The sequence below is a fragment of the Lytechinus pictus genome, chromosome 12 (assembly GCF_037042905.1).
Source record: "Lytechinus pictus isolate F3 Inbred chromosome 12, Lp3.0, whole genome shotgun sequence".
Lineage (NCBI taxonomy): Eukaryota > Metazoa > Echinodermata > Echinoidea > Temnopleuroida > Toxopneustidae > Lytechinus > Lytechinus pictus.
In genome coordinates, this window is record NC_087256.1 from 8,381,913 (window position 1) to 8,395,005 (window position 13,093).

The following is a 13,093-nucleotide window of genomic DNA, read 5'->3' on the forward strand; positions in this document are numbered from 1 at the left end:
TTGAGTGACGGGCTTACACAACGTGCTTAAAATTCTAAACAGCGTTTTTACAGTGTAAAAAAGGAAAGCAAATGAATAAATACATAATAAGGGAAAACAAATAAATAGATAAATAATAATAAATAAAGGACAAAGTGAAACATTAACTTTAATTTAAGTATATGGAGAAAATCAGCCACGCTAATTGTTATAGAAGCAGGCAAAGACCTAGGTAACATCTGTAATGATTTTAGAACTAGAAGATGTCCTCGAGCTACATGAAGTAAAGAAAGCTTTTCCCGACACCTGCTTATGAAAATGCTGTAAAAAATATATATACATATAGAGGATTTTATTTTTCATGGTGATCAATTTGATGTTAATATCATGAAAGCTATATACATATTATATTAAGGCAAAATTATTTTGGACTTCAAATAAGTTTTTTATCGGAACAAAGTCATATGTTTTTAAGACAGATAAAATACAAACAGATTCGAGAAAAGACAAAAAATAGACAACTTTAAGAATTTAATTTGCGACTTTTGCATATAAGATAAATCTATTACAATCACATTTTATTTCAATTCATTTTGAAAAGTGAAAAGCTTGTTTGAAAAATGATAGAAGATCGACGTATGATTTTTCGGTTTATAAAAAAATGAGTTTTAATGAAAAAGTGATCAATCATAAAATGTTGCAATATTCAGGAACATAAACATTGATTAATAATATTTTTAAATGGTTTATATCCATATATCGTAGCTGATTATAGACTGAATTGTACAAATAATGGCAATTCAATATAAAAAGAATATACTATATATATACTATATCCATCATTTACAAATAAAAGGATGAACACTTTGGATATATAGATTGAGAAATTAAGGAAAAGATGACCAGAGAAGGAGACTAAGGAAAATGAAAGGTCTTGAAATAGGACACGATCGTGCATGGGAAAGAAACGGCGGCAGTATAAAAAAAAATGATAGTGCATAAAAATGAATAATTACTATTAAATAGATTAATACAAATTCATGAATGGGAGGTAAAGGAGATTGTTTTGAAAATTGTTTTCGAAACCAAAATATAAAGTACAGAACTTTATATAAATCATAATATGCCCTAAACTATAATAAGCCAAAAAGAGCAAAATTGAATATTATTCGTTCATTTAAAAGGGGTATAATAACAATCATACGGAATTCATATGTGCAGTTGCATTTTTCAAAAACTAACAGAGAATTACTTACATATCTAAAGTCAATTTAACAGGATATCATGGATAAGAGAGCAGCGAAATTGAATACACTTGATATTTGATATATGCGACGCATAAGGGTAAATGTATACAATAGGCCTACAATATTCCAATGGGTATCTCTTAGTAAATGCAACAGTTATTGTTCAATGCTCAATAAAAGAATATTATAAACTTATGAAAAAGTAGGCCTACTGAAATATTGGTTTATTCCTCTGAAGTAGACTATAATATTTCCAAGTCAAACCTTGAAAATGACTGTAATTTTGATTTTCACTATTCTCTATTTACACTAGTTAACGAGTTTAAAAGTAGTGGCGGATCCGGGGGGGGGGGGGCACATCCGGCCTGTGCCTCCTGTTGAAAGTCATAATCAATATTTTAAAAGGTCAAGTCTACCTCAGAAAAATGTTGATTTGAATAAACAGAGAAAAATCAGATAAGCAAAATGCTGAAAATTTTATCAAAATCGGATGTAAAATAAGAAAGACATTTTAAAGTTTTCTATTATTTTTCACATAATAGTTGTATGCACAATTTAGTCACATCCAAATGAGAGGATCAATGATGTCCCTCACTCACCATTTCTTTTTTTTTATTGTTTGAATTATACAATATTTCAATTTTTACAGATTTGACAATAAGGACCGACTGAGAACTTTACTGAACCATAAAATGTTAAACAATGGTAATTCCTCATGTTCACGGTGAGAAATAAAACTTTGTTTAACAGGACAATGTGGAGAAAACTAAAATATTTCATATAATAAACTACAAAAGAAACAGTGATTGAGTGATGCCATCAGTTCCCTCATTTGCATACCGACCGGGATGTGCATAATTTATAACTGTTTTGTGAAATTAAGCGAAACTTAAAAACGTCATAAGTTCCTTATTGTACATCCGATTTTGATGAAATTTTTTAAATGTTATGCTTGTTGGATTTTTCTCTTTTTATTCAAATAAACTTTTTGTTGGGGTGGACTTGTCCTTTAATGTAAATATGTCGTCCATACAAAGTGTGCCCCCCCCCCTTGAGAGTCGCAGCAAATAGTTTTAATTTGACTATGTGCTTTCATACTTTTCATACACGATTGAGGACCTTTTTTGTCCAATTTTACGTGGGACAAAATGACATTCATTTTTTTTTGTGGAAACCTTTTTTTTCTTTTTCTTTTGCTTGTCAGTTTTTTCTGGGGAAAATGTGTCCCCCTTTGGAAAATCCTGTATCCTGGATACTTCTGTGTTGATAGATCGATTTTTTAATTTCAAAGTATGAACGAAAAGGTAAAAATACAAAAGAAATCGAAATTTCATAGTTTTCATTAATTATCATAGTGTAATCTGTATATTATATTACATTACATGTCATTATGTTAATTAAGTCCCTTGTGCTATGACAATGTAAAAGAGAACTTTTGAGAGGTGAAGAATTACAGAATAACGAAACAAACGCGAATTTGAGAAGGGAAAGGAAGAATGAAAGTGAGAAAATGACAATGAATTCGTTTTCAATCAGAATTTCGAAATACACAAAACTGACTAAAATACAATTCGGGGAACAACAACCTGTACCTTACACCCTTTAAAAAATAGACACTTCTAATAAAAGCTTTATCATCAAATCACAATGTGAACTGCCTACCATGTGACGCACCGTTAGTACGCGTCCATTTTGCATACGGGGTAATTTAGTATTCAGAGGGACCGATGTTTGCGCAAATGTGATACACCTGTCATATCAATTTGTACAGAGAACAAGTGGTGGAAAACCGCGTCGTGTATCCAAGGGGAAGTCCGCTTTGCCTTTCGAGAAGTAAACTCGTACTTTGCAATTGCCTGTGAAAGTGAAATTAGGTTTACGTTTGTTCATTTTGTGATAAATTGATGAATATCTGAAGACATTTGGACTTGCAAGCCGACACTGAAGCGCTCGTATTCGTAATTAATTGAGCTGAGCTGAGCGAAGCCGAAGAAGGGGTGCGAGACATCTATTCATCGCAGACATCACGGCCGATTGTCCACTTGCAACCCCGTTCAAAGTTCTATTCCTGAATTGATTGCCAACCGTCGGCCGTCGAACGAAAAACTTTGCTGAATAAATGTCATAGATATTGAGGCTGATGAGTGAGAAATTCTGTTTTTAATCACCCAGACTCATTTATTCAACATTTGAGTTCCAGATCGTACACATATTTGCACTTGAGTTTGTAGCAGGTGATTTTCGACTGCCTATTGGAATTTGGAATATTGCATTGACTGGAGTGGTGGTTGTGGGCAGAGTGTGGTGTAAAATTGAAATAAAGCGACGCACTCTATTGAAAATAACGTGTATTGATTATAACCTGACACTGTTCATTGCACTTTCCCCCTGGTTGAAAACTAAGAAGGAATATTTTGCTTATTCTACCAAAACATCTATCTTGACAGCTGTCTTGCTGACATTCAGAATTGGACAGAGAAATTTATTAACTTTATAATACTCTGGAAGATATACTCACTGTTGCTGTAATTTGCTCTTTGCAGGATGAATTCATAATTGTGGATGAGATGACTTTCCCATAGGCTTACCCTAACTGAATAAATGAAACTATTACTGAGGAAGGCAAAAGTGAGTAATGTACTTGATATGATGGTGTGACCTAACAATCTGCAAAAATGTATCCAGGCAGAAGGAAAACAAAGCTGCCAAGGACAAGCGCGATGAACCTCAAAACAGTTGAAGTACCCAGAGGCCGAAATGGCTATGGCTTCACTGTATCCGGTCAGTCACCTTGTGTTCTCAGTTGCATCCTACATGGTAGCCCTGCAGAAATTGCCGGGATAAAAACAGGTGATAGTGTCATAGCAGTGAATGGAGAAAATGTGACGCGTTTAAGCCATGAACAAATTATCAAGTTGATAGGAGCAACTACTGGTGTGTTACGTCTTACTGTCGCGGAGATGGATTGTTCAGAGTCTTCCGATGATGAGTATGTGTACATGCCCAGGACTCGATACCCGCATGCTAAGAGGTCGCAGAGTGCTACACCTTTGTCGATGATTGGAAGTAAAGCCCGTGCAGAGATGGTCGTGGAAGAGATGCAGCAGGGGGCTCTTCTTGATTCCTTCTCCATGCACACAGATATTCCTCAGGCAATGCTTAGAGGAGCAGAAGTGCAACGTATTCAGGCGGACGTCCAAATAAGTTCTTCCAAGTTTGCACCAGGCCATTTGAGTCCTCTCAACCAGCCAGGAAACGGAGAAATGCTTTTGAAAAGATCACCAAACTATGATTACTCCTATTGGAATGGAAAAAGTGTTGAAAAGATGAATGCAACACCGAAGGCGCGTAAACCGAGGAGGCATAATGATCCGAGGAATCGTATGTTTTCTACTCCTACCCCGACCAGCTATTACATTCGAGAGAATCCCTATGATGATAATGATCCTGAAATGAGGCCATTGTCCCCCGTAGAACTGAGCCATTTGATGTACCCGGGCAATGATGCCAGTCGTGATGCCTCAAGGGGTATGCACAAGTCAGTGTCACTTCCAGGACATGCCATTCGGAATTTGTCTCAGGGGCACAGCATGGGTGCATCTTTCTTGGAGGACAATGAAAATGTGCACATGAGAGCTATGGTTGGCTATCTTGGATCCATTGACATTCCAGCTTCTGCAAATCTTCCAACGGCCAGTCTCCATGCGATAAGAGGGTGTGTCCGTAGGCTTCACAAAGAGCACAGGGTGCACTCGTTCATGATGATGGAGATTCGGACTGATGGTGTTCGGCTTGTGAACAGTAACCAACGCATCGCTGTTGTGTACCCAAGAGAACGTCTTGCTTTCAGTGGTGTCTGCCCAGATGACAAGCGTTTCTTTGGCATTGTTACATCCCAAAATCCTGAGGAAATGCTAGATGCTATGGATAGTGATGATGAACCAATTGGAAGCTCCTGCCATGTCTTCATGGTAGATCCAGAGTTCAGAAGGCATGATGTGCACGCCCGGGTCATCTCACAATTTGGTATCTCTTGTTGCACTAATCCAGAAACAAACACTTGTGACATCTTCCCCTCCTCGGCCAAACCTATTCTTCAGCAGGTGTCGCAACTCTATAGAGACCGGAATGACTTGTCCTACTTTGGTGAACTTTATGGACACTCCTCCTTTGCCAGTGGTCCACGTCGAAGTAACAGCACCAACAGCAGTAACAGTGATAGTGGATTTGGTAACGGAAATAGTAAAGACCAAAGTGATTTCAATGTTCAAATGGATCACAGCCATCACAATCCAATCCTGGATGTGGCATCTCTAATGCGCAACAAGAGAGGAGGTGGTACAAGGCATGTTGTTCCAGCTGAAGTCAATGCCTCCTTGTCATCAGATGTGCCTTACTCTCTGTCTTCAACTTCTCCCCAATCAATTGATACATCCCCGCAGAACATCTTCAGAAACACCAAAGACATATCAGGCAGGCTCACTCCAAGAGCTCGTCCTGATCCTGTTGGCTTCCGCAGTCCTTCAGTAGTGCCAGCGCAACAAGATAATGCCTTTCACTATCAAAAGCAGGCTGCTAGACCATCTAGCGTCCAAGTGCCTCTTCAGTCCCACATACAGCATTCTGCGCCTCCCGAGCTAAAGCAATTCAAACAACCTGGCGTTGATTTTAACACCCCTAAACCAAACGCCGAAAGTTCTGGATCCTCAACCTTGGAAGACAATTCCCAGAGAGGGAAGGAGTTAATGGGTCCACCAAAGGGTTTGCCTCCAACAGGGCGTCACTCCCTTTACAGCAAGCCCTCACAAAATTTCATCAATGAAGCTATTGACCAAGATACAGCAAGGAAGGTGCAAAATGAATTATCAAGGAGACTCTCAGAAAACCAATCTTTTCATCAGAAACAACAGGTATGTCAATATTTATTTTACATCTTTAAATATGCATACATGTATGTACCATGTATATTTAAATAATTGGAGGAAAGTAGGGAAACCCAATCAAGAAAAACACTGGAAATTTCATCAAAAATGAATTTCAAATATTTCAAATTTGTGTTTTGATGTTTGGTAATAGTAATATTTAAAGAAGCTCTGGAAGTCTGGAATTCCTGAAATCATAATACAATGTTCCACACTGACCGATTTCACCTTAAATTCTAAGAACATGCAACCATGTTTTTCATTATTGGATCAGAAACATATTGTAATTGTATTTTTTCATTTCATTATGAATATTGACCAGGTCATTGGGCGACTTACATGTACTGCCTAATGTTCACATCACTCTTGTGTGAAAGTACATGTGCTTTGATAATTTCTTGTTTAACAATGTAATTGTGTTTTTCTGAAAATGTCACATTTATACTCATTTGAATTCATTTCAAATTCAATCAACTTGTTGGTGAGGTTGACACATATTGATCTTTTCCAAATGGTGTATTATGGAAGGTGAATTATTTAATCAGAATGTTATGGGTAGCTTAATAATTTGAGCATTTTAAATACTCTTCGACCTTTGAATGGGACCTACGTGTACAGTAATGCCCATATCTAAAGATGAAGTGTTCACTTTTATGCAATTCTGGCATACTTTGTGTAATATTGATTACGTTGAGTTGAAATTGATTAATGCATTGAAATTATACAGTTTTCTTTGAAAGTATTCTTAACACTGAAATTACCGCACATACATGTACACTGCACTGTAAATACAGGGTCATTAGGGTAGGTCTTCAATGCAAAGTAGGCTACAAAAGTTGATTTAATTTAAGCCCTATTAATGATCGAGAGATGCTCCCAAGGTCAGCTTTGCAGGGGTAGGGGCGGCCATCTTGAGGAATGTTAAGGCGTATTGATTGTTCACAGTTGGTCAGCGTAATCCACATGGCGTTGTTTGAAAAGGGTCTCAATGGGATTGTTTCATGGTGACTTGGTTAAGGGATAATCCTCTCTCTGCTCCAGGTATTCATTAGTGATAAAATGAAGTCAATGATTGCTGTAGGAGAAGTGATCTGTGTGTGTCCTGCGGTTTGAATTTAAACCCAAACAATGATAAAGTATTTACATGTACTGCAGCACATGTGTGTCCTTTGGTGAAAAGTGTAGATGTCGTAGGCTTCATGTATGTTAAGAAGGCTGTGTATTCCCATCTGAACATCATTTCTTGTTTTTTAGCATTGAAAAGTTGACATTTTTTATAGTTACCATAGAAACCAACCATCCCAAACTCGTGATTCTCAGTCAATGAAGACCAAGGATTTAAATGTAGCTGACATTGTCAGGGCTGACAATGTAAGTCTAGGCCGTGTTTATGTTTCCAGTTTTCAGGCCAGAATCAGCGTTTCCATACGTGATTAGTACAAAACACAGTTGCGTCCATGCTTACTTTCATTTAAACAACGTTTCAAAACGCCGATCGTAAACTCACAAAAAGGTGCGTTTGTAAACGTCGTTTGACCAGAATCAGGCTTTCTGGGCAAGTATAAACAGAACCACGATCGTAAACGTGTTTAAATGACGTCATTTGGAACATGCTTCCGGTGAGATGAAAATCCGCCGGCAAATACAGTCGCATTGCTCCATGGTCGCATGTTACCTCCACGGAATAACCTCTCATCTCCCTTGTTACACTTGCATGTGTGATAATTGATTTTTTTAAGTACTATCACTAGTATTACTCTTCCAATTTGTCACCACGATGAATGTTGTGGGATTTACAAAAAAAAAAACCCTGGTACATTAGGTATAATGAGGAGACATTGCCAGATGCCTTAGTAGCATAAACACAGATACTAGTAGATATTTTATTATTTTATTATGTACATGTATACTTTAATATTCTTTATTTTTCTCACTATTATCTTCACCATGGTGGAAATTATATGGCTATGTCAAGAAGCTCCATGCAATGACTAAAATATCGGAAATTGTTTGATGATTAAATAACGGGTCGATGTACATGTATCTTCCCTATAACAACACTCGGAAAGAAAAACTTTCAAAAAAAGGTGCGCCCAATTTGATCTCGCTTTCCTGCTCATCAACGAAAATTACAATGCGAAGCCAGCTGTAGTTCGTGATTTCGCCTCTGAAAAGTATAGCATAAACAGCACTCCCAGAACCATGTTTACGATTGGCGTTTTGAAACGACATTTGAAAACGCTGATTCTGGTCTGTCCTCGCAATGGAAGCATAAACACACCCTACATGTAAGTCTGACAGTGGAAGAGCCGTGGTGTAGTGGTTCTGACTCTCGCCTTGTAAACAGGGTCGTGTGTTCGAATCCCATCGTGGTCTATTGTCCTTTGGCAAGGAGTTAATCCACACTTTGCCACTCTCGACCCAGGTGCTAAATGGGTACCTGGTAAGATGCGAAAGATACATGTATTGTATGTTTGAATTTGCCAGCGCCATAATTAAGCTGCGATAAATGCAAGGAATGCTCCCCAGGGAGTGGAAATTGTGCACTTTTCGTGTGGGACTGAAATGAATCCAATGACCGGGGTAGTAATATGCTGTAAAGCGCTTTGAGCCGTTCTGGGAAAAGCGCTATATAACTTGGCTATTATTTAAGTCTGGGATGACAACTTCCAAGAAATTGTGTTTTGTTTTGTTGATAGCATTTACATGTAAGACATCGTCCAATGAAAAACAATTTCACATAATTATGAATGGTATTTAACTGAAATCAATTTGACCTAAAAAAAAGATGTAAGTTTTTATTAAGATTACAAGTTGTTAAAGAAACTTAAGAAACAGGAAAAAAAAAAAACTCAGTTTCTTGACACAATTTATCAAAGTTACTTTGGTTGCCCATACAGCTGGAATTAAATAAATCATTTAATTTTCTTCTTTTTTTATCAATTTTTTGGAAGTCTTGACTGTTGCAGTCATACAACCACACTTTTGATATTCAAATCTTCAGTATTTCAAATTTTGATATCCACTGTAATTCATTAAGACATTTCATTTGGGCTAGTCGGCTGATTCTTCTGTGATATATGTACATGAATGTACATGTACTTGTACACTTTCATTCTTTCATTTTTCATGTTTTATGTGCCTGCTGCATGTTTAACAAAAGCCTTCAAATGTTTATAAATTACCGCAAGGAATATCAACAAACCATTTCAACTTTACCTCTAGTACAGACCTTCAAAAAGTTTATAAATTCCAGAAAACTTTAATATCAACATTCTGTCTATTGGCTACCACTTGCCAAATAAGTTGGAGCCAGCAATTTCAGTGTACATGTATGCCTAAGTGCACCTATAATCTTGTTCGCAGCAATGTAAATTTTTAATGCCTGCCTCCTTGGATGAAAAAAATCAAATACATGTATGTCATGTTACTAGCCTCATAAACATGTCAGCAATACTTCATTGAAGTGGGAGTTAGAATGATTTCTTCTTTATATCAATTCAGTGCTTTTCTTGCTTAGGCCTACAGTGTACATGTTCAAAGTACAGAAATGGGAGCCCAAGATTAATTTGGTATTATAATGCAAAAATTTTCAGCGTCAAAAATACAGAATATTTGTATGCAAACCTTTATCATCATGTGTAACTTCCACAGCAGAGTGCATGTACAGTTCAGAGAAGACCATAAGTTTACTTGTCATGATTTATCTTTATCTGTTATTGTACGTTGGAATGCGAATGTGGCTTTTGGAACCCCAAAAAGAAAAAAAAATGGGGTTCAGCAAACAGAGTGGGTAGGCTACACACGTTTCTATTGTGTTGGTCTATCCAAGAGAAAATGGAATCTTCTGTCACTGTGTCTGTATAGTAATGGACCTTATTATTTTCGTGTATTTGCAATAAATAGAAAATATATTATTTTTCTAAAGTAAGATTCTGGGGTAACCATCCTACATGTATTTTGATATCAACTTGTTAAAGTAAAACCATTTTTGGAATGATTAAAATTAAAGTACATGCAGGCCTACTGATACATGATGATTTATACCATACTTGCCAGGTTGTTCCTATCATATTCCTTTTTGTGGGGGGGGGGGGGTGAGGAAAATTGACTACATGTCTTTGAACCTGCATGTTTTTTTATTTCTATGAAGAAAAATGTTTATAATTGTTCTTATTTCTTGGCTGTCAGTCAGGATGGGCAGGTTGGCCCTGTTTAAAATTGCTGATTTGATTCATCAGAGCCAGCTTTTCTTAATTGGAACAAGAAACAGACAAAATTAAGAATTCATGCTCTGTGCATGCATGCCCTACATGCTACACGTACTATTAATAGCACAATGTACCATATTGTCATTAAAAGGCAGGGCTACATATCAGAGCATTGTTATAATGTAGAAATTGTAGATTGCTTTTATCATTCCAGTTGTAATTTAATTCACATGTTGTTATTTCAGTCTTAGGTACATGTAATTTTTTTTTCGTTTACGTACATTCTAATACAATTAGCTTAAAATAAATGATCTATGACTTCTATGTACATGGAGACGTAAACTTTAGCAGTTCTCTTGGCTTGGTTTAGTATGTAATAAAAGACTGATTAAATTCTCTCGTGCAGGTAAAGTACTTTAGAAACTCTGCTATGTTTACATGCACTCTTTTAAAAACTAGTGTTAATGACCCTAAGTGCATTCTTGAAGATAATTCCAAGCAACTTAATTGTCAATTATAAAGGCTATTAAAAGTCTGTCCAATCTACGACCACTTGGTCAATCTAAAATAGATTGATTCTTTCTATTTCATGTAAAGGAAAGGGTACAGAAGGAAACATGATTTTGAGTGTTCTTGTATTGTTGTAATATATTTGGGGGTGTCGTGAAATTTGCTTGATAATATCAGGCCCTTGAACACATTTCAATGTACAGTAGGCCTACATGTACATGTAGACAGTAAAAACTGTTTAAAATTTGTAATATACAATGCTACATGTATTTACTATATTAACTATACAGGAGTTATTCAACCATACAGGTGTAATTTATTGGGAACAAAATTGTTTGTTGTTTAAAGCCGGTACTCAAGGCTGAACGTAATATGATTTGAACTGACCTACGTGTATACAGAAAAATCAGAGAAACAAAACATTGCAAATTTTATCAAAATCAGATAATAATAGGCATTTACATATAGTGCCATCTATCTAGAAATTATATATTCTGAGGCGCATTGTTATTATTATCATTTCCCCGGCTTTAGCTCGAGCTGCCTTTCAGCGCTCAGTGCATTCAAGGAATTTATCCTGCCGGGTACCCATTCACCTCACCTGGGTTTAGTGTGCAGCACATTGTGGGTAAATTTCTTGCTGAAGGAAAACATGCCATGGCTGGAATTCGAACCCACGTCCCTCTGATTGAAAGACGAGAGTCATAACCACTAGACTTTATTGTAGACTACGGTGCCCCCGCATGAAATGAATAAATAACAAAGTTATTGTATTTTGAAGATTGACATTATTTCGCTGAAACAGTGCTGTGCATGTCTTCATGAATATTCAATTAGCAAACAGATGATGTAATATCCCCACTTGTTCTTTGTATTTTATTACATGAACTCATGTTTATTCACATTTTTTCCTTCAAGAAAGTTCTGGAAAAATTGGATTGACAACTGATTTAATGCATATACATTAATTGCTGCAACTGATTTAATTAAAAGAGAGGCAATTCACACATGTATGATGCATTAAAAATATAAAATAATTATGATTTCATGTGATAACATAAAAAGAAAAAGGAATGTGGGGATGTGACATCATCAGCCCACCTAATGAATATTCATGATGATGTGAATACATGTATAACTGCTTTCACAAAATAAATTGCTAAAAATTATACTAGTAATTCAATATCTTGGTACAATTCGTTATCAGATTTTGATGAAATTTTCTGCATTTTACTCCTTGGATTTTACTCTAGTATTATAATCCCAGAGTACCACTTTAAGATTTAAAATGATTGTTTAACTACTGTACAGTAAGGTTCATGTGATTACCAGCGTTGTATACAAACTTCAAATTGCGTGTTTACTGTGTAGGCCTACATAATTAACACGATGATTATCGTTATGACTTTGCAAGTATAAGGAAGTGAGAATAAAACATGTACAATATCTTTTTAAAAATACAGTCAGTGTAAATTGTGCACGTGTAATTGCACTTTTAATAAAGCAATTCTACAGTACATGTAGACTATAGGCCCTATTTCAAAAGTTTTAAACATGCCAAGCCATTGCTTTTTCAAATTCAGCTACAAAGTTTTATTGTTCTCACACATTATTGTTCTCGAGGCTAGAAAACAAGGTTCATTGATCACTCATGGAAAATGTGTGTCCCTTGGAGGTCACTTTTAAATGTTTGTCCGTTGAATGTCAATACATAACAAAGCAAGCATTCATGCATTACCTCATTAATTCATTATTAATGAAGGTATCTTTCATGATGTGTTAAGCTAACACTTGTAGCTTTCTGGAAAACCTTGTGGCGACCAAAAAGTTTTATGGACTTGTAAAGGATGTTTGGTAGACATTGTGGCTCAGGTATAGATTGCTTTCATCAATGACATCATCAATTTGCTCATTGAATATTCATGAACACATAGAACTGTTTCACCAAAATAATGCAAATCTTTAAAATGTCATATGTACACGTACTGTAACTTTGTTAATTTCTTCTCCGTTTTTTTTTTTTTCAGTGTGTGGTTTTGTCTATTTTTTCATTGCTCAAATCATATTATTTTCAGCCTGATGAAGTACCCCTTTAAGTAAAACTTTGCTGAAAATAGATCTTATTTCATCCTGAAATAAGATAAATTTTGGAAAGTTTGGAAATACATGTACCACGACTAGTCAAAGCTTGGTCAAGACTCAAGATCCACCTGTAGGGTACCCA

The 13,093-nt window shown here is 36.1% G+C and overlaps 1 protein-coding gene across 1 annotated transcript; it reads left to right on the forward strand.

The window, feature by feature from the left end:
- Window positions 1-2,942: 2,942 nt before the first annotated feature.
- LOC129273257 (regulator of G-protein signaling 12-like) lies at window positions 2,943-9,904 on the forward strand. Its single transcript, XM_064107570.1, has 2 exons — window positions 2,943-7,523; window positions 8,802-9,904. Exon 1 carries the CDS (start codon window positions 3,902-3,904, stop codon window positions 6,200-6,202), a length of 2,301 nt encoding a protein of 766 aa, XP_063963640.1. The 5' UTR covers window positions 2,943-3,901; the 3' UTR covers window positions 6,203-7,523; window positions 8,802-9,904.
- Window positions 9,905-13,093: the final 3,189 nt, after the last annotated feature.

What these genes read in the sequence shown, in the direction of transcription:
- LOC129273257 (XM_064107570.1), top strand. Translation starts at nt 3,902, where the DNA reads ATGTATCCAGGCAGAAGGAAAACAAAGCTGCCAAGGACAAGCGCGATG.